The sequence below is a fragment of the Falco biarmicus genome, chromosome 2 (genome assembly GCF_023638135.1).
Source record: "Falco biarmicus isolate bFalBia1 chromosome 2, bFalBia1.pri, whole genome shotgun sequence".
Taxonomy (NCBI): Eukaryota; Metazoa; Chordata; class Aves; order Falconiformes; family Falconidae; genus Falco; species Falco biarmicus.
The window spans coordinates 55,849,313-55,876,754 of NC_079289.1; the positions used below are offsets into that span (position 1 = coordinate 55,849,313).

At 38.7% G+C, this 27,442-nt stretch overlaps 1 protein-coding gene across 2 annotated transcripts in view; it reads right to left on the reverse strand.

The window, feature by feature from the left end:
- The window catches only part of ABCC4 (ATP binding cassette subfamily C member 4), a 163,708-nt gene that overhangs the window by 48,863 nt on the left and 87,403 nt on the right, over positions 1–27,442 (reverse strand). Inside the window, exons 20-21 of one of the 2 annotated variants that reach the window (XM_056327964.1) lie at positions 19,590–19,669; positions 91–241 (exon numbers count right to left, since the gene is read on the reverse strand). In XM_056327964.1, the coding sequence (XP_056183939.1) occupies positions 91–241; positions 19,590–19,669 (231 nt within the window). The remainder of the gene's footprint in view (positions 1–90; positions 242–19,589; positions 19,670–27,442) is intronic. The other variant, XR_008820108.1, reaches the window with a different exon arrangement.

Consider the following 27,442-nt stretch of genomic DNA (forward strand, 5'->3'; position numbering starts at 1 on the left):
AATCTTTGATGGATTGTCTATAAAATACTAGCATTTCACATAATAATAAGCAGGGTTCAAACTAACATTAAGTCCCGCCAAACTACATACTTGTGGATTCTAGACGTTTAATATCTCTTGATGTGTCTAAGAAATATCGTCGAAGAAAAATGAAAAGAATAAATAGTGGAATTAAGGGGATGAGTATCCAAGGAATCACTGCCACAGCCACAGCCACCACACCAAAAATCTGTAGGAGAGTCTGCAGCACAATAGAAACAAAATAAAAAACTCTTTGCCAGAAGAATTTAATTTAGAACAAGTATAAAACTACTTAACACTATTGAAACACTTAAATATTTAAACATAACTACCAAATTTAAGAGTGGATGCATTGTATAACATATGAGCAACATCAATTTTTAAGTAACCTGAAGAATTTACAGTAATACCTAATTTGACTAATTGTGCAGTTTATTGTTTTCTTCTGCATTATCTGTTCTTTAAGAAATGTCTGTACAAAACTGGTTGATTGAACATTAGTGTCTTTCTTTGTGGACTACTCTGTGACTACTGTAACAAAGTCATAGATGATTAATGTAATAGACAACTAATCAGGGATATGTTTTTTCATTCCAGGTAAAAAGAAATTCTTGAAAGACTGACTTTCAGTTGAAAAGACTAGACAGTCAGAAGGGCAACTTTCAACACAGGCTTGTAACTTTGTCCTAAAACCAACTTTGTCACATTTAGGAAGAAAACCCAGCATCAGGGAAAGCAAGCTTTCTCCTTCCAAAGGTTTGCATTAGGGACACATTAAAAAAAAAAATATCTTAAACACTGCAAGAAGTGTCGTAACAGGCTAGTTTTACCAGGTTTATTTCAGACTACAAGATGAAAAGTTGGCGTACACCTGAATTTACCTTTAGAAAACTAGATATAATGTGGAATGAAGCTTTGTTGCTTAGGACAGTGGGTCCTAGTCCAGCTTTCTGAATTAAATCCCCTATTTCCTGCAGACCACTTCACACCCTTCACATCATACTTCGTTTGAATACATTACTAAAAGCATTATCTGCACACAAATTTATTTCAGAACACCAGCTCTGTGTGTGTATGTATGTATGGCAGGAGCCCTGGCATACTGAGATCAGGGTATGCCCATTTGCTCCTTAAAAAAAGAGGGAGGGGGGGAAACCCCCACCATACAAGAAGAAAAACCCAGACAACTAAAATAGTAGCTCAACACTAAATTTCTGTATTATTTTCATTAACAAATTCCTTTAAAATGACAATATTTTCTCTAAGGTCTCCACTTTATGGACTGTAGAGGAGCCACCTTCATCACATATGACGCACAAGTAGATTCCAACTGAATTTTGTGGCTGCCTGATTTTTGGATGCCAAAAATGCATTGGTGACCACTGGGTCCCGAGAGTCCACGTCCTACAATAAAAAGGCTTCCATACCTTTATCTGTGCATGGAGTTGGAAAAGTTACACAACACGTCAGCTAAGGTTGGATACCAGAGCGCCACCTGGATTTTCAAACCCTTTCAGTGGGAGTGCATACAAAACACGGCCCTTCCTGTTGTGCTTCTGGTAGCCCACACACACATGCGCTAATGCCAAAACGGAGCACATCCTTTTCCCTTACGCCTGTTTTTTTCTCGAGGTTTTGCCGACTTTACCCTAATTTCACCTGACCAAACAGTAAATCCACACACCTTATGCATTACAACTGCATGAGTCAGCACAATTTAGTCCAGCTCTAGGCAAGATCTTAGCTCATGATACAAGATTTATCAGTGTAACAGCCTTGCATCTCATAGATCCTGAAAGCATGTTATAGGGTCTTATAAATCTATTAAGGAATATAGCTATTGGGTAGGTATGGGGTATAAGCTCTGAAAGAAGCTTGCATTACCACTACACTGCTTATCTGTGAGTTAAGGTGTTGATGGCACCATGCTGTTTGACCTTCTAGATACATACATTAGATTGCAGACATTTTACCTAGATTTCATCATGAGGAGGTAAGGCGGCAGCGAGAGTGCACTGTATTTCACTTGGATCAATTATGCACATGGTTATGTCAGCATAAAGCAAGACAAAGCACCTCAACTCCTCACCAGCGCTGCTGTCAGCCCTTCTCTACCTTCTACTTCTCTGGCATTCTTTAAAGCCCTGTAAGCATATTTAGTTTTTATTGTGGGATAAGAAGAAAGGAAATATAGATTCCTGACCTCCTCCAAATTTTCTCCTGTCTAGATCACTGTTTTCCCCAGTACTGCTCATTGTCTCTGCCAAGCCTGTCAGCCATTCACATGCTGATTTCTGAAGCCTCCTTCACCTCCATCTTTATTGGCAAATGGAGATCGAAGTCTGTTCTTTCCTTCTGACAACTCACTCCCAAATCTACTTTATATGCCTCTTGCCTTCCCCGTTTCCCTCCATCACCTCCTAGACAGTCAAAAAAAAGCAGTTTCTGAAGTACTTCTGTCTCTTCATACCATCAGCCACAAACCTGAAGTGAAGCGTTGAGGAAATCTGTTTCAAGGAAAAGAATTCCGAGGAAAATAAATGCTTAATAAAAAATAAAAAAGCCAAACTGAAGTTATAGTGATGATAAACTACAATATGTTGCAAAGTGCCGGTGGGGGTGGGAGCTGAACTATTAGGATCCAGCTCATGTAAACAAAGCCTTGCTACAGCAAAAGTACAGGGAAGGAAAAGATGGTTAGGATGACTAAAGTAAAAATCTGACACCGCCTTTGGAAGGAATTTTAGATGAGCCTGCACCACCTTATCATTATAAAAATTTATGATAGGGTGGATCAGTCATGTGTGTTGTTTTTTTGGAAAACCAAACTTGCATATAAATTAACTCTTAATGAAGTAGTCTGAAAGCCAGACACAACCATTTGCAGACTGTAATCATACAGTTACTGCGTGAGGTAAGGCAAAGGTTCTAGCTCCCCAGTTTCACAAGAGACAACTAACCTCTTCAGCTGGAGACTGCCCCAACTTCTAGTAGATTTACAGCATGCAAGCTGGAGGACGTGAGATAATCAGCTGGCTGACAATAACGATAACAGGAGTAGTCTGACTGCTCTCCACTCTGGAGACAAGTGGTGAGCTAGGTATTTAGTTTGCACAGCAACAAATGTTCAGGACTGGGTATCTAGGCCTCGTCTGGCAGAATCAGCTTACAATTGCACATTGCATCAGAAGACTAAGCAGGCAAGATCTCCCTACGCAAAAGAAATACGGCCTATAAAACCAACATCTTTTACAGTATTTCTTTATTTCAGCATTTAAGTGTCTTCTGTAATGACTGTGCAAAAAACAATAGCCAAATTAAAAAAAAATAGCAGCCAATTAATCACATTTTATAGCTATCTGCACAGTATTGGAAACAAGGCCACCTTACACAAAAGGTAACAGACACACAGGCTACCAAGTCTGAAGAGACCTGTTTGGAGGAATCTAATTTGCTTCCAAATGGAGCCATACTGTCCAATGTTCACCTTCAAATTTGCTTCAGTCTCCCTGGAGAAAGAAGACTCTCCCACTCACAGACTGCACGTACTCTATCCCTGAAGTACAGAAAAGCATGTGCTGTTTCTGTCGGGAGTCATCCTCTTGATTGCCTGAGAGATTTCAGTCCTGCTTCAGTCAGTCACTACATTCATTGTGGTTTATTTTTCCTCAAGAAATCTCCTGTCTTACTGGAGCAAGCATATCCTCCTACAACCCTCTGGGGAAGTGAATGCTCTGATCAGCACATACACTTGCGAAATGTGCTTTCCCTTCATCTTCTGGTGACCTACACATTCATAATTCTTATAGGTGCTAAGAGTGATACCCTGGAATTTCTACCTCAAACAGGTCTTGATCTAGGAAGAACGAGGTATTTCTGTCCCACAACCAGACCACGGAAAAGCATTTAGTACAAGGTAAAGAAACAGTACGAAAAAACTATAAAAATCTGGAAAAACATGGGAATCACAAGGTATAAAAGCCATACGTTTATCACAAGGTATAAGCTTTTCCTTTTGTTGCAGAAACTATACCATTTATGTCATGTTAGAAATCTTACAATAAACTGTAAGCCATTTGAAGTCAGTTAATAAAGTTGACAGGACAAAAATGCAAAAGCAAAATCGAGAGTTCAAGATATCTCATGAGAAGTCTACCCTTCTGTCATATAGATCACTGCCCTTCCATAACAGTTATACCCTGAGTTCAATATTTCATGTTTGGCTTAAGTACTTCTTTGAAAAAGGTACCTGGCCTTCATGTGGAATATCATTTTGAATCCCTCAGATCTGCTGGCACTTTGCACTGGTGGGTAATTATAGTCCTTTATCTCCTCATGAATGTACCCTTAAAACACCTCTCTGGTCTTCTCTCTAATGAGCTCAGAGTCAGTTCTTTGAGGTCTACCATTTTCTTCCACAATGCAGAAAGATGTTTTGCACTTTTTTTGTTTGTTTGTTTGTTTTTTTTCAAATGGACCTTACAATGTACTTCAGTATTTCATAAAATACATGCATAAGGGGTACCATGCAGCCGTGGGTCTGTTTAAGCTCCTAGTGTGATTTGTGATGCCAAGTCATCCACATGGGTTTGACAGCTATGATATGGGACCCACTACCATAGGAACCACAACATTCTGGACTTGCAGCTGGTGACCTGGTAGGATCTTTAATGAACAACTGGAGCTCAAGGGATGCGATTTGAGGTGATTTGAGACTCAGAAACCCAAATGTGGGAGTCTACAAGCGACCTACAAAGTGAGACTCCTGTCCTAGTTTAGAAGTTTAGAAAGTGATTCATCTAACCTTTAAGTGGATACCTAGTGACCCTATGGTTGAGTTTTTCTCTCAGTTCCACTAACTATATTGACTAGATGCCCTCTGACTACAACGAAGTTAACACCTAGAGCCCAACAAAGAAATACCTAAATTTTGATGACAGAATCTGCAGTCAAATCCCACCCAGGAATTGCAGTGTTCCAGGACTGGTTTTACCAATATTTATGCAGAAGTCAAATATACCCACGCTGCCCTCCTCTCCCCCTCCTCCCCCCCCCCCTCCCCCCCCCAACTTCTGCTCCCTGGACCCCAATATGTACTCCCAAGAATTATGTTAGCCCATGGACGCTGCCATAAAGCCATACTAATTTAAAAATAGCAACGATGCATGTCCTGCATATCCTGGATTTCAAGTTTGCAATCTTAACTGCATTAACTTAGGGCACTCTCAGTCAGGCTGTGCTGTCTGAAGTAAAGCCAGGTCAAGAAACTACAAAACCTCACTCTGTTTGTACTTGCTTGGCATCACCCTTCCTCCTCCTCCCCTCCCCCTGACTAAAATTATTTCCTCGTTGGCTCTGCCAAATAACCGCACACACAATCAATCTCTAATCCAGTTCTGACATTTTCTTTTTCCTTGAACAGTTTTTTTTTCTTTTAACATGCTTTTTCAAACTGACTTGGACTGACTGTCCTGCAGCTCTGTTAAAGCACAACTGCACAGGCGACTGGTTCCACTGGCACACCAGAGGACAAGCTTCCCCGGGGAGAAGACATTGCAACGAGCAGATCAGAGCAATAAACACTTCACTCAGGCCAGCTGCATCCAGAGCAGCATAGTGAACCACATCATAGATTTTTTGCATTTTTTTCTCCCTTATTACAAAAAACCCAGAAAACCTCAAAATAGAAATGCTTTACCTTTGTACTGTAATCCTAAGTACCGCTCTATGTCATTTTACTCACTTAAAGTGGCTGAGTTGAGGTGTGTAGTCTTGTCTTTAAACCACCTTTTTAATAAAATTTATGGCTTTTCTTTCGAAACTGATTAAAAAAAAAGTACATATGGCTGCTTATACTATTGCTTGCATCAAACTGCCAGGAACAGATTTGTCTTGTGAGAAAAAGCAATGAAGACTTATGAGTACAGGAGAAAAAGTGTTGTACGTAACTCCAATATTTAAAAGATGTCGTCCTTTTCTGAAGCAACCAGTGACAGCAATCTTTGCCAGGAATAACAGCTCTCAGCCAGTGTTAATTCAGCTTTAGGAAAATGTGCATCCATGAGAAAATTTGGAATATAAAGACAAGACAACCAATGCACTGAAAGGGAGGAAAAAAGGCACAGCTAGGAAAAAAATGAAAACTGTAATTTCAGATAAACTGAGTGAAAGAAAAAAGTAAGAACTAAGTACTGCCAGCTCAAAAAGCTTCAAAACCAGCAAGCTCGTCTTATCTCCTGCAAGACACCCTCTCCACCTCTGAATCCTGCTATTTGCAATTAGTCGACAAGAGGTTACCTAACTAAATCCGTATGTCACTGCAAATGGGCTGAATACATCTGTTCGATATACCATAGAAAAGTATTCAAAATTCCCAATGACATCCTTAACACTAGTACCTTCTATTTGTTCTTGTCTCTATAAGATAGTCCTTCCGGATCATTGTGTTTTCAAGCAAACAAGCATATACTTAGCTCCTCAGGGCAAATTTTTCAGTGTCACCAACATTCTCATTCATTTCACTTGGCATGCATTTTGCCATTAAGTGAGAATCCTTAATACTTGTTTGAGACCACGCTGAACTGTGTCCAATTGTTCTTTAATAAGTGACCTTACAATAAAAAGAGCATTTTCTTTAATACATTGGGGCACTGCCACCATTCTGTTGTGTTTAAACAGCATCCTATCATCAACAATTGCTTACCCTACACTGAGGGCCAGAAACAGGCTTTCTGGGCACTCTGGGCCAAAAAGCTTAACTACCTTATGCAGGTCTCACTCCCAATAGCAGTTCCCAAAAAAATCAACAGTCCATATGTTGTCTGAGACTTCCAGATATTGATGCTTTAGAAACAGATGCATAATCAAGCTCCGGACTTTGTGATTCTGCCAGGCACTCAAAATACTCCTCCTTTAAAAATCCACACTACATTCTCACATCATATAGAGGTTATTTTCCTTTTTATGATATATTACCTTCACCCATGTAAGAAGTTGGTTGCCAAGGCCCTTTGACCATGGTAATAAATTACTTCCAGCTAATACAGATTTTCCATGAAAAAACAAGCTTTTATCAGAGCCAAAGCTATGGCCTCTACTTATGCATCTCTATGCAGCTCCTGTTCATACCCACTGTACATGAAAACCAATACTGTCAAAGGATCGTGCCAACATCCATTCTTGCAAATGTGTGTGGACAATGTATTTTTCTATTTAGAAGCAGTACAAACTTGAGGAGGACCTTTGATTCGATTTTCTCAAATGCTTTTCTTCTATTGCACCTTGTTCCCACTAGGCACATCTGCAAAATAAGTGTTCTCAGTGATTCCAGCAGCAAGGCACAACTTTGCAATGAGGATCTATATAGAAGTGAGAGGTCCTCTTCTGGAAGTTATAGGGAGTTACTTACAACTTTATTCTGATCTCCCTGTAAAAATTATACAAAAAGTGAATACGTTTTGTTGTTCAGTAGTGCTAAGTTTGTTGTCTTTTCTGTAAATGTCCACAGTCCCTGGCTATATTCTTACAGTGCTTTCTCAAGGAAAAAAACGCACACACAGAAAACCTATTCACATAAACTACAGTGCTCTTTGTACCATGAGAAATGCATCTTCCTGTGGAACACCTCAGATGCCAAGCACAATTTTACATGGTAGTTTGAGGAAATGGCATTAATCACAGAGTGTAGAACATGCACACATGCATGCTTTGCTTTCCCGACAGCTCTTGCCAGAACCTGCCTGTAATAATACAGAAAAATGTCTGGCACCACCCAACCCTCCCAGAGTTCCTCTACTTCCCAGGTAGCAGAAAGCATCCCTTTCCATCATATTACCTTAGGGGATTTGTGACTCCAATGCCCCCCACCATTACCAAGTGTCACTTTGTTGGCTGTTCCACTTGCTTCAATATTGCCAGAGCAATGCATTTTTATCTCTCCTCTATCAGTTCCTGCTGCCCAATAACTGATATTTTTAAAGGAAAATAAAGAATGGCTTGACAATTTCTGCTCTCCTCCTACCTCTTAGAAGCCATTTCCAGAACTTTTCCCCAGCTATATAAGCTCAAGACAGCCTCACTGAGTACAGACCCTGATGAAATCAAAACATTTGATTCAGCAATGGGTACTTTTCTCTTTAGTGCTACTACAAATGATGCATCTCCTGCTTTGTCCTTTGCTGATATGTTTAGCACTTTACCAGCAGTGGCTGATTTGGCAATAATAGTCCTCAGTCTTATCTCACTTGCAAACCTTATAAAAGCAGTTTTTCTTGCAGTGATAATTATTGCTTTCTTTCCATAGAAGGAGAATATATATATAGAACAAAATAAATAAAAAAACCCCAATCAACAAATATCTCACTGCTTTCAGGCTATTAGATTGCAGAAGGCAGATTTTACAAGCTGATACAAAATGATGCAAAAAATGGACAGTAAAACGACTGGGAAACGATAGGCCTTTTGACACCCCCAGCACAAAACTGTGAATGCTGCAGAAACACAGAAAGCACCCAGGTTCTCATGCTCTCCTCACACAGCATCTCCTATATTGCTACTGCTGGAGAAAGATCACTGGCTTAGATGGACCACTGCATTGACCCGCCATGGCATTATTTAGTGTTCTTATGATCTAGTCCATTAACTTATAAAATACTGTTTGCTGTTCCTGTGAGGAATTCCTCTGAGCTATATGATGATATTAGCACAACCTTTTCATCCATGCTGTGCATATTTTTTCCCAGTTCTGTCTGGCAAAATTTTGCTCGCCACAGATGCTACTGCCCCATATGCTGCAATTTAGCAAACTGCCTTTGAGCTATATGTACTTTCCTGCCTCAGGCCTCTTGTCCCTCATGGCCATAAGGCCAGAGCAGTCCCACGCCCTCCCCAAGAATACCTCATTTTCAACTGCATGACCCTTTCTGCTCAGCCAAGTCAAATTGTTTTGCCAGAAGTCAATTCTGGGTCTTTCAGCAACTTTAAAAGCTTTGTGCTACATTTGCTCTGTGGGCTCTTCTGTTAAAAAGAGTATCAGTTCTTCAGTAACACAGCTCTTCAGCCTTACAGCAATTACAAGCTTTTAAGCATTTTACTGTTTGTTCTTGGTATTTAAAATACACTATTCATATACTTATTTTTAGGTGGAATGAAGTATTACTCATATTTCTGTAAGTTCCACAGCAGCCCCTCTGCCCGTTAAATGAAAACTATGTAAAATATTAAGGACTACAGCATCAGCTGTCCTAAGAAATAAAACTACCTTTTGTTCTTTTCTGGTCACACTCTTTCATAGCAGATATGCAAAAAATGCTTTTTAGCCTGTCTCTAGGTTTTTTCCTAACTTCCCCTGAGCTTTGCCACTCTGATAGGGCTATAAAATACTACTTTCCTATTGAAAATAAACTCTTGTCTCGTAATTCTTCAGTACTACATTCTGTTTGGTGATCACTCAGCTCCAGGAAGCCTAACAGTGGCCTGATGTTTTCAGCAACCATATTTTAAATAATCAGCACCAGCCTCTCACCACCACCATCAGGTTTCAGCCAGTTCAGCCATTCTCTGCAGGTTTAGATGCCACTGTGTTCTGTACAAGTAAAAAGAAATTTCCTTGGCAGAGAACAAATACTATTTACTGTGGTAAGCACATGCTCATTTATAATTTGTTGCAAATATGTTCAAAGACAATCAGGAAGACTTTGCAGAAGTTTATCACAAACCATCAACAAAGACACACTTACCAAAGTAACTAACTGATACCAGGTGTAACCCCAAAATTCAGACTTTCTATTAGTGAGAGAAATGAAAAATTATTTTTCTTAGTATTATGTTATTTTTTCAGTATTCTGTTACGTTTAACAGAAGAATGGACAACTGAATTTGGTACCAAAGCCAGCACATTTTCAGTTTCAGAAGGGAAGATCTAAACCCCATTATTTTAGCATACAAGTGACTTTCATAGTAAGAGCTCTGCTTATTTAAACATTAGACTGATTTCAAAACCCAGTAAGAAAAACAGAAAGAAAAAAAAAGACTTAGGGATGTGACTGTGGAAAAAAATGCAATCACTCAGCATTCTATTCTTCCATAGTGCAGGAACAGCTATTCTCTAGTCCTTGAAAGAGCCTTTCTTAATACACAAATTTTTACTGTTTCAGGAGTGCTATCCAAATGAATCAAGTTTTTTAGAAAACACGAAACTATCCTGTAACGTAGACGTAACACAAAGAGGTATAAGCTTCCCAAAGACATATGATACTCAGTTCCCGGCTAAACTCTCATTTTTTGCTGTATAAAACTGCCCACACTGCAGTCTCTACCTTTTGAAGAACAAACTCATCTAGAGTTTTCAAATCAGCCGCAGAGTTCACCAGGCAGCCACAGTACTAGCTTTAGCAAGAAAAAAGTTCTGCATGAGATGCACACATAACCCTGGCAGCACATTTCTATGAGATGCCGTCTTTTTTTGCTAAAGATAATTCCTTGTCTCACATGTTTGTTTTTGGCATAAATATGCATAAGTATTTAACACACACACACACACACCCCAGCTATATGGCTTAGTAACTCAAATTACCTCCAACTTTCTCCTTTCCTGAATCAAAAGTGAAATCTCCAGTCCTTTTGCCGAACAGTAAAATCCTAATTTGTTTGTAAGCATATGTTGTCCTATCTATAGTGTATCAGTAGTTTAAGGCAATCTAAAAGATTTGCACTTATCATCATTTGGAACAGGATTGTTACACTCTATGACTGACAGCAGAAATAAAAGATTTCTGGCTACTGTGAAGTGTTAGAAATGTTAATGATCCTCAGAAGTCTTAAAAATAACCATCAGTTGGTGCTACAGAAGTGAAAGGCTGCAATGATGCTTGAAAAAACAGGTCAATACCTACAAAAATAAAAATTCCCACTTAGGTACCTAAACCAGAAGTTGTGTGTGTGTGTGTGTGTATACATATCTATATACGTAGACAGATGGACCAAAAAGAAAAGCAGAACTACAGTTCACTTGCATCAGAGTATTTCTTTGCCCTCTTTCACAGGAACAAAAGCAAACAAGAAAATACCTTCCAACAAATATAAAAGAGTCCCAGACGAACAGAACCTCTCTCTGGAACTTTTATAAATTCCACCTTAACCAGAAGGGGAGAAATTTCAAAACAACACAAAATGAGGGCACATCACTGGACTTCCATACAACCATCCTACTTTCTAGTAGCTGAAAACATATTGAGAGTAATCTGATAAAGAAAACAGAGAAGCCAATTTGGAGAAGAGCCAACTTAAAATTGACTGAAATTTTGTATTTTACAGGTTTCAGTCTAACATACCAAAATACTGCAAGAACAACTACAGTTTTGTCTTCCCACCACCAAGCCACAATCTGCTCTAAAACGTTAAGAGAAATGAAGAGGAAGACTGCATCTCATAAGGCTCATACACTCTAGAAAGAAAAAGAGAAGATATAACTCCCCTAAGTGACAGCTAGCTTTATTTTTCTGAGTACTATATTCAAAACATCAGTGTGCCACATTACATTGAGAAAATGGAAGGAACAGCCCAGTAACAAAAGTATTATGTACATTCACCATATAAATGGAGAAGCATAAAAATTAAAAGGTAAAGAGTTAAGAAAAACAGGAAAAGTAGAAAAGTGGTAAAGGAAACACAAGGAAGCGAGATGACAAAACAAAATCATATCTTTCAGTATTTTATCTTCTTCTCTATCTTAGATAAGGGGGAACATCTTCAAATCTTATAAGTAAATAAAAATCCTAAAATATTTAGAAAGTTACATTATGTTCCCACACAAATTAGCTTTGTTATTGCAAGGATACCTGTTGCCTTGACACTGATATGTAGAGAATGAGATGCATATCTGTTCTTATAAAAACTCTACACCCAAAGATAAATAGGAAAAAAAAATGGGGTGAAGGAAAGGATTGGGTTGGATTACGTATGACTGCTATAGTGAGAACAGACTTTTAGCCTTCCCTAGAAAACCAAGGTCTGTGTATAAACAGGAATCCACCTATTAGCAGTGACTCCAGACTTTACACGGTTTATGCTATACACATACCATCAATCTGAGTAAATACACAGTCCGTACACTTATCCTTACATTTAAAGGAATGTGATGACAGGTACAGAGTAAAGACCAGCAATAGCTTTGGCATAGATTATCTCCACTGCTGGTCACCATCAACAAGACTAATTGGCTACTGGGATTTAACAATCACGGCATTCAAGGACAGAGGAATGAAAGGTCAATAAAGAACTGCATTATTTAGACAAGTGTCTGTGCTAAATCACAGCTCCTGTGTGTTGGTCTTGGAAGCGTAAGTCCAACTCAGGCCTCCTCTTCCTCCTCAACCTCCTACCCCTCTTTGTTTTTTTGGGGGGGATGGGTGATGGGTGGGGGTGGGGTGAATGGGATGATAACGATGACCAGACAGGCAGGACAGCACTTGTTTGTTTTTAAGAACACAGCATATAACCCCTTCTTATTTCAAAGAAAACAGCAAAACTGAAAGCACACATGAATATGAAATGACTATGCTCAAAATTAGGTTTTTATCATAATGATCATCTTAACCTTTTCTGAAGTTAGAGCTCAAAAGTAACCAATGAAAAAAATATATACCCCTATTATTTTTCTTTAAGTTTTAACTGGTCTTTCATTATGCACTAGCAAGATGCGCTACAGTATGCATCTTGGGAATGTACAGTTACAACATCAGTTCCACACAGAAAAAGTTTGGTGACATTACAGTACTCAAGTGCTACCAGTCAAGGCACTTCATTTTTAAATTTACTTATTTTTCATTTAAACCTCAGCACAGCTGCAGAAGCTTGTGATCTAACCATCAAGCAAAACTACCCAGGATTCAGCAGAAAGGAAACCAAAAGGTACTCCCAAGACACAGGTCTGCTCTACGTACCAGGCTAAAGAAAATACGCTGACGTTTAACATAGATTCCACCACTGGTTATTTTCTCACAACAGATTTATGATCGTATTTCAAATTTACATATGCAAACACACAGGAAAAAGATATTCTGTAATGAATAAAAAATAACTCTGAAAACTCACATATGCATACATACAAAATCTGGCTAAACTGGAAAAAACAACACTACAAACCTCCCAGAACCCCACCTCTCACAGAAATCACAAAATAACAACGTCATTGTTAAACTAAAAGATCCTGGAATTTCTTCTACACACTTTCCCTGACACCTTCACACGATAAAATGCAGGGGTCAGTGGTACTGAAACAAGGAACGGCAGTTCCACTCTTGTGCACATACGAAAGCAAGTGACCCAAGCTATTATTCCAGTCTGAGGCACTTTTTGTTCCTAATATCCAGATGCAGCAGCTTTTTTTTCTTTCTTTCTTTCTTTCTTTTTTTTTAAGAAATTACTGTGGACACCTCCTTCACATTTTCCTTTTCTTCAGCGTTTTCACTTCATAAAGCTGCAGTCAATGTGTTTTGTGTGTAGTGAGAAGGGAATGGCACATTCAGTGGTGGTCTCAGCCACAGCCTACATTGGTGGCTCAAGTAGTCTCAGGATTAGGCCTTTGTGTGTGATGAAAGGATATGAAAAGTCAGTTATTTAAACTCAGTCAAGCTGTTGATTTTGGGGAGGAAAAAGGTTTTGCAATTCAGTTTTCCTCAATAAATCACTGCCCTTTTCCAAGGGCAGCTGCAGATAGTTCACATGTTCACAGTGTTCTCCAGAAACAAAACAGATCATGATTTTTTTTTTCCCCCTCTCAATCCAACATAGGGTAAGAAATCAAAATGAAGGGCCATCACATTAAGTTATTCAAATTCACTAGAAACTAAAGCAGAAAATCAACTCTATTAACAGGTAATACGATCACTGAAGAATTAAAAGGGCAAGAAACTACAGAGAAAACCATCCCTTTAAAATTTATCATAGTAATTCACAAACCCAAAAGAAAGTCTGAAATATGTTTCACTGTCCTATGTATTCAATCGGTTTACAGATACAATTCTCTACTGGTAGTTTGTCAGTTTGAGTACTTATCCTGCATCATTTGAGACCACAGTTTAAAGATGTTAAGCCTTTACAGATCTATCTCAAGTCAAAGTGAGATTCAGGTACTAAAACCAAGCCTTTGACAAGCTCTCAAAAATACAGCATCCAAAATAATGTCCTCTTAGGAGTATCTGGGCTAATGTGCATAAGATACTATTAAAATATGTTGGATTCTTAATTCCTAACACTTCTTTGCTACATTCTTTTATTCTATTCCTTGGCTGACCTTTTCCCAAATTAGTATAGTGTGAGCTGGACATCGTTACACATTTTAACCATAGGATTTTAAACCACAAGCCCCACACCTAGCAGTAAAGTCCACATCAACAGAACTTTGTACTCCCACAGAGCTTAAGGCAAGAGGAACAACAGTTGGTTACAGCATTGAGTAAATCAGCTGGTATTTTCAGAGGAGCCTAAGAAAAGTAACAAATCCAAGTCATCTTAAATGGCACTCAACTTCCTTAAGTCCCTTTGGACTTATTTATAGGATGACCCATTGTGTACCAACTAAAGCAAGTATTTCTGCAATTATTTGTGTTTGGATAGCTCTTTGAGGCTGCTGTCAGGCCTGCCCTCTGATTAAACCAACAAATACATAAATAGAGCATATACCTCTAAATGAAGCAGATGTTTAAATCCTCTTGGAAAGTTTTAAACCATTGCAATGGCCTTCACATAATTAGTCCTCTACCTGAGGAGATTGAGGAAATTGTAACTTAGTTGGAAAACACCTGCCAAAAATACATAACTCAGGATAGGAAAAAGATAGGAAGATGCAGAACTGAGGCTAAGGGGTCTAACAGTACTAAGGCAAGTAACTAAAAATATGCAAGTTCACAAAAAACCCCAAACACCATCTTCACCAAACAAGTTCATTCAGGTTTTTGACTATCTGAATCAATCTACAAACATGAATTACTACCTTATTTTACAGACATATTTAGTGCTGTATTTAGTAGAAATAATGTGTCACAGTGAACACAGCATTACTTTTTATTTTAGTTTTTTAGGAAAGCTGGTATGGAATGTTATGGCCAGCCAGAATCCATTACAGAAGATAAGGCCCAGGCTTAGATTGTGGACAGTAAAGTTTATTTTTCACTTTAATAAGTGAACTGGACTGTAAACATACAATTAAAGATATCCCAGTTGAAATGACCAAATTAAACTTCGGTTTCTCTTCGGTTTCTATACTTCACAGCTATCCACAGAGTTCTGTTCAACAGCCATGTAGTTAAACATAGCCATAAATGCATTCTTATAAACGAGACCTTTTCTATTTTTAAATCTTGTGGATACAGCATGACTTCTACAGAAAGACAGCCAACTGCACTAACCATGACATGTTTTATATACTGTTAAAATTTGTAAAGTTAAGAAGAAAAAAAATTACTGCCTCCAAGTGAAGATTGCCCCTCCTGCCCCCATGTCTCCAAGGACAGGTGTGCTATATTTTGGTGCATTTAAAACCAAAGAAAGAAAAGATGGCAGATGTCATGGTTTTGGCTGGGACAGAGTTAATTTTCTTCTTAGTAGCTGGTACAGTGCTGTGTTTTGCATTTAGTATGAGGATAATGTTGATAACACACTGATGGTTTTAGTTGTTGCTAAGTAGTGCTTAATCTAAATCAAGGACTTTTCAGCTTCTCAGGCCCTGCCAGCGAGAGGGCTGGAGGGGCACATGAAGTTGGGAAGGGACCGAACCACGTCAGCTGACCTAAACTGGCCAAAGGGATATTCCATATCATGTGACGTCTGCTCAGCATATAAACCAGGGGCAGTTGGCCGGGAGGGGTTGCTCACTGCTCAGGGACAGTCTGGGCATCGGTCAGTGGGTGGTGAGCAATTGTGGTGTGCATCACTTATTTGTTCCCCCCCAAGTCCCACCTTGAGTTTTATTTCTCTTTCTGTTATCTCCATTTTAATTGTAATTACTATTAGTATTATATTTTACTTTATTTCAATTATGAAACTGTTCGTATCTCAACCCATGGGGTTTATGTTTTTCTGATTCTCCTCTCCATCCCACCGGGGGAAGGACAGGGAGTGAGTGAGCAGCTGCACGATACTCAGTTGCTGGCTCGAGTTAAACATGACAGCAGGAAACTTTAAACACTGTGAGAGTTGCTACTTTGGAAGTTACTGCTAAGCAACAGCTTTGCAAAATCCAGCCAGGTTTTCAGAAGAATACACAAGGTCTGCGATGCATTTTTGTGCTTGCCACCTATCTTTTATTTTTGCTTTAACAAATAGGTGTACAGTAACCATCCACTGTCTTGAAGAGAACATACTGTTTCTTCTTCATTGACTCAATGGAAGATGTAAAAATTGCAACTTTTTCAGTTCAAGGTATTAATTTTCAACATCCAGTATAGCTGTCTAGACTAATCATGCTCACTATGACTGTAGTGCAATGTATAAATCTCATTAGGCACTCTAAAAAGAACATTATCAATTTTAGCATTGCCTTAAAATTGGTACTCAGTGTTAATTAGGAAATTCCCAAAACTAGTAGATTTTATTTATTTATTTAGAGGTATTTACACAGGCTTATATTGTAGGTTTTGGGTGTCCAATCACATTGTGCTTACTTGTAGAGAAATTATACACTCACTTGCCAATACAGTGAAAGGGTGGAATGCTTCACAATGATTCTAGCAATAACTCAGAGAAACAACCACTTCTTCAATGCAAATCTGCTCAAGAAAAGCTTCTACACACAAAGTAAGATGAACCAGTTACTGCATTGTTTATTAAGTTTCACTTGATTCCTCCTGACAACCATTTACACAATGAATGTTGGGAAATGTCTCTCAGAGAATCAACAACAATGGCTAGGATCAGAGCTTTTATATTTAGCTAATACTGTTTTTAGAAAGGAGAAAATATTTCTTCCTGAAGGGATTATAGGAAGTCTTATAAAAGACACCTGCAAACAAAACAAGTGGCAAAAGATCTCTATCATAATTGATAACAGTTATCCTTTGTACAAATCCGTACTTCTTCAGAAATAAATATATCTTTACTACTGAATTTCAAAAGGCATCCACTAACCAACAAGCCTGCTGATCAAGAATAGTAAGTTTTAGAAAATCTGCCAAGAAGGAAGTGCTTTTGTCTTACGGACAGCAGTGCATTATTAATCAAGAGTAAGCTCCTAAATTTTCTTTTCTGAGGCCAAATAGAACAAGCAAGCTTTAAAAAATAGTATCCTTTTAGTAGTGTACTGGACACGTAGCATCTAGTTTGCTTTTTTTAAAAGGAAAACTTTTCACTTAAAATACAAACTACAGAATCTGACAAATAATTCAATAGCCAATTTAAAAGAAATGCACAAAGTAATCAGTGAGAAGGAATATTTACAAAATGTAAAAATGTTAACAAAAAAGAAAACGATCACATCTAGAGCAACAGCCTTCATTCTTTCATCCCAGACCAATTAAATTTTGATAAGCATACACTGCCTGAAGTATCTATACACCGGTCAAATAACCAGGTTTTCCAATCTGCTAGTAGATGACTCAGTCTTCTGTGCCATGCATACAGGTTAGCTCCTTAGCTTTCTTTTGGAGCAACCCAGTTGGTTCCCTCAGGAAAAAAAAGACTGTAATTCTCAAGACAGTTTGCTTCAGGATCTGCTCCCAAAAGGAAGGATGGACAAGACCACACCAATTTTGGCTCCCTCTGGTTACACAGACTTCTCTAACACTTTCCCAGCAAATTTTACATCCTCAGACAACCCCACATGCCTCTAAACCACATGCCAGGACATGCAAAACACCCACTCAGTTTCTTGCTATAAAAACACCATGCAAATGGGCTGCAACACAACTCTTACACTATTGTAAATGCACCGAACTAAGGAAGAGAGTGAATCAGTTTATCTCAAGACAACAGGTCCCAGAGGATGCTCTGGCCATGAGCAGGATGCAGTATGAACATACACAGTGCAGTTTGCTTTAAAGAGGACAAACCTATGCAAATAAAACCCCCTCTGCATTGCTTGGTCTAATGGCCAAGGAGCACCGTGCAATAGATGGTTTGACTTTGTGGATGTAAATCCTATGCTAAGAGAAGAGGATAAGGATTGCAGGACAGCTGGAGCTTCCGGCCAAAAAGACAGACACGTATGTATTATCCCAAGAGAGCTGAAATGAAGTTATTCTTTTCTGTCTAATAAGACAGTTAATGAGGCTGACGAAAATTTGGAATCTGTATAAACAGTAGAAAATGCGTAGTATATCATAGAAAGATTACAGAGAACTATGTTTATATTGTACTTTTAGGAAAGAATTTGTCAGGGCCTTAAAGCCCATGAATTCAAAATCTTAATATTCACTATAAGGAACTCCCTAACTCACAAAACCACCAATCACTTTAATTGATGGGTAAAATTCCTTTCTTCCTTTCTAACCTTCCTTTCTTCCACAAAATGACATATGGCACTGTAATGCTTTGAAAAACAAACAAGATACTTCAACTTTAACAACTTCACTAAACTAGGAAAAAGACTTTATCTTAAGAAGTGTTTTTACTAACTTCTTGGACTATATTTTTTCTCTATTTTCAGGATTTCAGCATTAACAACATGATTAAACTGCTCAACTCAAGATCTTTTGGGCTTATTTTTTAAAGAAGTCAAAATGAGGTTTAAATCCTGAATAAGTTATCACTAAGAGATGAAGCAAAGTTAGCGATAGCACCGTAGGAAACATTTCTGACTTGAGCATGACAGGTCTGATTCACTAAGTGGATCCATATGATCCACTAAGTTATTTCTTTCTCTAGCCTCCACAATTCATTGTATTCTGTGATTCATGTTATTTTCATACAGTACAATCAATTTTTTTGCAGATTTATCCTCTGCAATTTATCACAAGGAGGATTAATAGCAACTGCAACAGAAAAATTTTACCTTGATGTCATATATAATCCTTTATCCTTTCATCACCATCGAAATCTCAGTGCTTTGTCCATCTTTCTTGTCTGCAGCAACTTATTTCACTTGTTCCTATTAAGGCTATTATATTCACCCTATTACTACTAATCTTTTTCTTTGTAAATAGCCACACCTATTTTAATCCAAAATGGTGTGGTAAGCATTTGATTCTTTGTGGAAGTAGACATGTAATTAGGTTAATCTGTGCTATCTTTTCATGTGAGTTGATTGTTTCTTTACTACGGACATATTTCTTATAACAGCAATAAGCTTGCCAGATTGCTTGGAGGCAAATCAGGAGCAATTTACCAAGCATGTAGCTACTATGAACTGAAATCTTGACATAATAGCAAGCTGTGTATAGCCACTCCTACCTGCCAGTTATTACTCATGTTAGCTTTTTACTGACACGTTAAATTTCAGCCGCACCTTTCTTTCACAAACAAGTACTTTCATTCAACTCAGCTACATCTGTGACAAACAGCTGATCTTCACCAAAGCACACAGGAATCTAAATTCAGAATGCAGTGCAGGTCTTTGGCAGTAGCAACCTAATTACCTGCATGAAGTCCAAAAACGTCAATGGAAGCAAGTCATCCAGGTGGCCAATATCTTTGGAGAAACGATTTAAGATTCTTCCTGCAGAAACATGGTTGGAAAAGAAAAATAACAATAAAGTAAATATAATTTCTATTATATAAGATCAAAATATCTTAAACACACCATGTTTTACCATTTTAGTAACAGTTAAAAGGAAACAGCTGGAATCAAAAGATAAAAAGACGATTTTTGGAACCACCATGAAGGGCATCTTTTAAAACTACTGCAATATATTTTGAAGAATACTTTTTTACAAATGCCTTTCACCCAAATATAAAACCGTTAAACTGCTAGGAAAAAATTAAACTGGGCTTTGAAGATAATAGTTCAGTAGAATTTAACAGGTGAAAGACACATGCTTTATATGCTCAACATATGCAAGTAAAGGTTTACAGTTCAACTTAATGCAAGTTTCATCAAGTAACATCAGTCAGAATCTGCTCCTGTCCTTGACTGAAGCTCACTAGTGCATGCACGTCCCAGACAGATCACAGCTGATCTAACTGATCCTTTTTATTTCTGTTCCCACCCCTCCACCATTATACACGGATTCAAATTGCCAGCATTTCCAAAATAAAATCTGAGATTTGTGTTCATGCAGCCTTACATTCATACTTATTCATAACCTTGACAATACTGATCTTTATTAAAGCTAATAAAACAATTTTTAATCTGCTGTCAGTGAAGCATTTACACTTCTCTATTTTCCCAAGTTCTACTTGAGTGAAAAAATCAGTTACAGCAAGAGTTCTTTAATAATTAAAGTCATAACACTGCCACCTGTAAGTGGATTAGTATCTTTCTCTATTAATCAATATCTCTACTCACCAGGAAAGAAACTAAGCTAAGGATGGGAATCTGGCTTTTTCCAAGGTGTGTAATGCCCATACATGCATTCACATTGCCTTTTTATCTACATATATCTTGATTCAATTATTACTTCTAACTGGTACAAACACATTCACTGCACTGGCAACAAAAGACTTCCCCCCCACCCCACCCCACCCCTGCCCAAAGGAGCTCATTAAACTGAAAATAAAGTTTAAAGTTTCCATGGAGTGCATTGGAGACATAATTCAGAGATAAGAGATACCTAACTAACTTCTATAGCAACCATCATTCCAGTTTTCTGTTCTCACAGCTGTCTCAGAATTACGGATTTTGTTGCACAACACTGATTTATTTTTTAAAGGGAATTTCTGTTCTATACCAAGCAATATGCAAAGCTTCCTCTCCTCAGGCCTGAGATACTACTGCAAAGAGAGATACTGGTGATGAACAGCTTGTTCTGCAGGACTCCACTACCGAAAGCAGCTGCTTAAGGTAGACAACAGTAGAATTCATCCTATTTTTAGGCTTTGCACACAGAGAGAAAGGGTATATAGCAGGACAAGACTCAGCAAAACCTCTTTCATCTGCTTCTACTGGCAATGGCAGCTGGGGATGTTCCCTTTCACTTATTTCATGTTGGGGTAGACACATCAGAAGGAACTCCAAGGCAATTTTTTTCAAAGTTTCCTTTTCCTGTGATTTCCTAACATGGAGACTGGCCACGGAAGAGTGATCTAGCACACACTGCGTGCATGCTGTAGCTAAGACCTCTTGATATCCCTAAACATCACATTTCAGGTCATTTTCAAATGAACCAACATTTCACTGGCAAAAAGAAAATCATTCAAAGAGGTTAAATGCTTCCTTCTGTCAGTGCTTTCCTTAGCAGCCTGTCCAGGAGGGGCAGATGAGGAAAACAAGATGGGTTCAGGGTCTTAGCAGCCTGTTCCCAGCTTGTGACTGTTCCCATCTGAGTGACTTCGCTCTATTTTACAGAGTGAAGAGCAGAGCAAGGAGAGGTGCTAGTGCCACGCCCCTGCGTCAAACACCATGAGACCCACTGATGACAAGCTGTATACAAGGGCAAAGGACTGCTCTCACAGCAAGCAAACCGCACCTTAATCCAGCCTTAGAATCACCCTTTACCTCCTGACCCCAAACAAGTGTTATTTGTAGTAGTTCCAGGCTGATACAAGAAGCTATTGCACAAAGGCCATCCCATGCGACACTGCTAGAGGACGCAAGGTCACGCAGGCTGACTGCTTTCCACGGCCATAGTGTAGGTCAGGTCAATGCTGGTGCCTCCAGGAATCAAGTGATGCCTTCACGATCCCTCTCACTGCTCAAGTGGAAGGGCATATCCACATTTGTTCCTGGAAAAGCACTGGGCTTACTCTCATTTTGTACAGTATGGACAAGGCCTGAAGGGCTAGAGGAGAGAAGCCATTACAAAATCCTTGCTGTAGAAAGAGGTTTAACTCCTGGGTCGTTTCAGTTCCAAAAGCATCTCAGAGTTCAGCTCTCATTTCCCACCCATGTGATTTCTATTGAAGAATCACCTGTTGAAGTTGCTCAAGGAGGAATTTGCAAGTTTTGAGTCTGGGATTTGGTTTTTTTGGCAACTGTTAGAATAGAATAGAGTATTTCAGTTAGAAGGGACCTATAGGGATCATCTGGTCCAACTATCTGACCAGTTCAGGGCTGACCACAAGAGAAAGCACGTTGTTATGGGCATTGCCCAAATGCCACACTGACAGCCCTGGGGCATCGGCCATGCCTCTAGAAATCCTGGTCCAGTGTCTGACCACCTTCTCAGTAAGAAATGCTCCCTAATATCCAGTCTAAGCCTCCTCTAGCACAGCTTTGAACCATTCCCACAAGCCCTATCACTGGAGCCCAGGGAGAAGAGATCAGCAGGAGGCTGCGACAACCTCTAACCATTTCCTGATAAAGTTTCAATGTTGTGACAAGGAGGGCTTTAAGCTGCAAGCATGATACAGATCTGTCCTGGTGCTTCTGGGGGTAAAAAGCTGGCATAGATATAAATAAGAGCTGCAGAATACTTGCCTGCATCCTGCACGCCAGGAGTAACTGTGGCAATGTTCACCTCCACAGCAACATCTCCTCCAGCAAAATCCTTTGAGGAACACAGTCATGAAGGAAAACTAGCTCACCTGAGCCAGCCTCAGTAGTCCTCTGGTCTTACTATCTCTTCCACTAACCCCTAACTATTCCAGTTCCCATTGGTTATACGGCTGCTAATTAATTGCCAAAACTGTATTTTTGGCAACTGTCTTATGAAATTTTTAAGTATAACAGTGTTTCTACAGACTGTTTTGACAGAGCTGCGAGCTGCCACTAGGAAAGTGGAAATTAATCTGACATTATCAAGAAAACATGAAAACATCTTTTAATCTGCCTAATCCTCTTTAAAATGTAAATACAATAATTCTGTAAAATGACATGGACTAAAATTTGAGTAAGCAGAAAAAACATTATATGAAAAAGACAAACCTTGAAAACTGGAACCTTTTACAGGTCCACCTGATACAATTAAAGCAATTTAAACAGTGGGGACCTGAATCAGCGGCTTCTGAAATAAACATTCAGGTGAACCTCTGGTAGCAAAACTTCATTTTTTTGAATTTTCAAGTTACTGAAAAAAGTCATTTATGGTCTATCTAGTGTTTGCACATAGTATTTCTGGAAAATAACACCTCACCTGAAGTCATTAAGCCTAGGAAAATACCTTGCTTGTTGCTAAGAGGTCGCATGTCCCTCTTGTAATGTTAATCCAGTGACCATTAATGGTTTTCTACTGCTAAAATCAAGCCACAAAGCCACACGCTTTAGCCCTATTTTTTTTGTTGCTGGTTTGCTATGATATTACCCCCCTGAAAATATACAAATCAGGCCTGAAGAGTATTTCAGATCCTGTTCATACGAATATTACAGAACTGGCATTTTACTCAGCACATCCTATGTTGAAGCAAGCTATGGCAACCCACTAAAGCAAGGTCCCTCACCAATATGAGAGAGAGCAATGTACCTCCAAGCAGAAGTGCTATGCTTTGGAAATATCCACAAAGTGCCCCATAGTCATTGTGATATTGCATCCAGAGTAATTGCTACATTTATAAGGATGTCTACAAGTAAATGAGGTCTATTTCGCAAGGTATGAAGAAACAACTGTTTCCACTTACTGGAAGCACAGTAAATCAGTGGCTTGCTTATGCATTATTAAGCATGCAAAAGAAAACATTCCAGATATGAAAGTTAAAGTAGCCATTTTGAGTCAGGACTCAAAATGCTTAGTTATGACTACAGTTTCTACAAGCATTTGCAAGCCTAACTTTTGGGGATGGTTCTTCAGATTAAAGAAACTGTTGCACCTGCTGTTCAAGAAGGGTAGGACCTGCAGGACTCACCACCCCCAAACAATTTTGTCTCCAAAACTTCTAATATCCTTCTCTCCCAAACTTACAGACTATCAACATCACCTTACCACAATACTTCATACTTCCACAAAACCCAAATTCCTTAAGTGAGCATTTCTGTGATACAGATACATGCCAAGAGACAGTAATTCTTAGATCTAGTCCAGTATTTTCCATTTACAAAAATTTTCAAGCTCACTTAATACTTACAACCTTTATTTATCCCAGTGAGTTTCAGTCTGAGCTTCAAAAGCAAAAAGAAAATACTAAATCTAAAACTTGTAAGGCAAAAGAGATTTCACAAAACCAGCAACAAGAAAGTGTTTTAACAAATCAAGAACCAAGTATGCCAACGTTACGACAGCATGCAAATTTGTGAATAGTATCTGTTATTTTAATCACTCAGGCTTCCATGTGGTATGCAGCATCAGTAGTGAGCTGCAAAAGGGAACGTGCTCTCTTCAACAGTCCTATGTTTGTTTTCACATCAAGCAACTGAATCAGAACACACACTGTTGTTAGATTTCTTCTGAAGTAATTAAATAACTATTCAATGCCAATTAATCACAGTTAAGTAAGGGTCTGTCACCAAAGTGCTATGTACACATTTCAGGCTATTTAATGGTCAAATACTTGGCAGTATCGAAGTTAAACAATGATTCATTAAACCTCCTCCACTACACAATAGTTAAGCTAAACTTGAAGTGAAAGAATCAAACCTCTTTTGTTCTCCATGAAAGAGACATCAAACCTCAGTATGTGATACTCTTTTCTTCCCCACTCTGTAAACTGCTTTAATTGCATGAATCAGAATGTGCTCAGGTGCTACATACCCACTTTGGTTCTGCAGGTGCCTACTGATACTTGGGAACTTATCATCCAAATAATGAGAACACTTGACAGTGTTCCACACCTATTTAAAATGTTTATACATACTCCACAATGAAAGAAATATAATCCAAACTGAATCAACACTTAGGATGTAAACACCAGAAAAGAAAAGATGTGGGTTTTCTTTAAACAAGAAACTAGGATCCTCCACTGGAACAGCCAAATGCCACCAACAGCATTCAGTGTTGTGCAACCTGAATTCCAAAGACCCTAAAAGCAGTATATTATTTCTATTTCTAGATGTATTTGGCACTTCTAGTATACTTTGTTGGCCTGTGCATTCACTGAAATACTTCTGTGTAACACAATAGAGCAGGCAGATTGATTTTATATACCTCACAAAGAGTTTACCAAGCCTTTATAGCTTCATCACTCATTGCAAAAATACTTCTCTACTTCACTGATTTGCCTCTTTGGAAAAGCAAAAGCGAAGGACCTTCTAGGGACAGAAAGCTTTTGCCACTTGTGTGTGCACGGGTGCAAGCTCTTGGAATATTTTTCCCCTCGGAGATCAGGCTAATCCTCAATCCAGGGAATTTTAATAGAATCACACTGTAGTTCAATATGCAAATGTTATTAATAAATACTGCTTTGAATGGTAACCTGAACTCCTCCATGGCAATTGGCCTAAATATCAATTTTCACCTACAAGTACACTGCATTTACCAGGGGGGAAAGTACTCAAAATCTCTTTTATCTACTCTGCAACAGCGAAGCCAGGAACACTCCCCCACTGCCCAGACTCCATTAAGAAAAAGTAACAAATTAACCACTATTATCTCCCACTCCTCCCTGCAAACTCGCGGAAACGTGTCTGAAAGCAACTTGTAAGGCTAGGAATGGATTCAAGAAGGTACTCTGCCATAAGTACTATGTAGCACTACATGTAAGCAACCCCAGCTGGGATTGCACACGGGCTTGAAGGCAGTCATGCTACAGAGATGCTCTTCTCAACTCAGACAACTTTAATTTAGAGGGACCCATGTTAGACAGTCGAAAGCGTGTACTTAGCCACCCCCTTATACTCAGCGAGGTGAAGCAGCCTCCCATGCATCGCACTCTGCTGACTGCGAGGGTGGCCCCGTGGCAGGCTGTCATGGGCGCGCTCCTGTCCCAGGAAGGCACGCTACAGCAGACCACGCACCTCAGCCTGTGTACACGCAGGGGTGTTAACTTGCCCTAAAGAGAGAAATCACGTACGTCATCAGGCCGAATTACAGCTGATAAAACCAAAGTTATTTTTAAAGTATGCATGGTAGTAAAATAATGCTCAGAAGCGTCTACGTGGCAATAAAAGCATTGCAAGGTAGGAATAAAAGAAACAGCTGCACAGATCTGGTACATTTAATGTATCAATTGCCCATCAATTTAACTACGTAACATGTTTCCCATTCTGTCAGTGGTCTAAATCCACAGCTCCCCACATATCTTGCTGTTAAGCTATGGCATTCAGCGACTGATAAGGCTTTGCCCGTGCTCAGTTCACACACATAGGCCAAAAAAAGAGAAAGGAAAACAACAACAAAAAAGTACTGCAACTACAAGCAGCCTTCCATTTCATCAAAGTAGCGACAAAGTGGATTGTCCCTATCAAATGTTGGCAGGAAGCAGACATTACATCAACCTTGTAAAATACAACTATGAAATCAACAAAATAATTAAAGATGGATTACCAACTTTGAAAGGAATTGTAAGTTTGTGAAATATTTCTTCAGAAAGAAATCTGGAAATGCATCTCCTGCATAGCTGTCAATTACTGATCTACTCTGGTTTTTCTTCCATATTTCTACAAAGAAATGTCAATAGGTCTGTTATCTTTTTTTAATGTATGTTTAGCACCACGGATCCACACAAACTGCCATATACAGCATTACTGTCTTCCCCACAGGCATCCTATAAATATAAATAAGAAATTCAACCCCATTTTTTTCTTTAGCAGCCTGAAACTGACAGGAATATTATCACTTTCTTAGACATTTGCAAATGGGCACAGTGGTACTGGGCCAAAATATGCTGAGATCATAATATCCATTTATCTAAACTGCCAGCTTGTAATGAATTCAGGTGGGTTGCCTTCTATCCAAATTAATTTACTACTTGAAAAAGGCTTTTTGTACAAATGCTGTCAAAAGGAAAACAGTTAGAAAACGAGGAGAAAATGTGAAGACTGCGTTTGATCTTATTTTTAAGTGTAGGATTTAAAGAAAGAAGGGTAACTAGGATGAAGATAAAAATGGAAAACAGGCTTCTTGGAAATGAATTTCTATTTTTATTGCTGATGGAGACATCTACATTACCTGGTATGAATACATTGATCATAACCATACAGTTTGTTCTTGAGCTTTCCAGACCACTAGAAACACACAGTATTTTAATGGCCTACTGATTAGAATTACCCTGCTTGCAGAAAATCAAAATAGGTCAATGCTCCACGTAACTTGACTTACCCCTTTGCTAAATTATGTGGCACTGCTGATTTTATCTTTTTTCATGGGTCTGCTCAGAAGAACACGTGTACTAACATCAGTTATCACCAGCCAAAGTCTATATCCTCATTATATAGTGCAGAGAGGACATACAAATTCTTCATTAAAAACAGAAGCACACAAACAAAAACATTTAGATTGGAAAAAACTTTCCTTCTTTCTCAAAC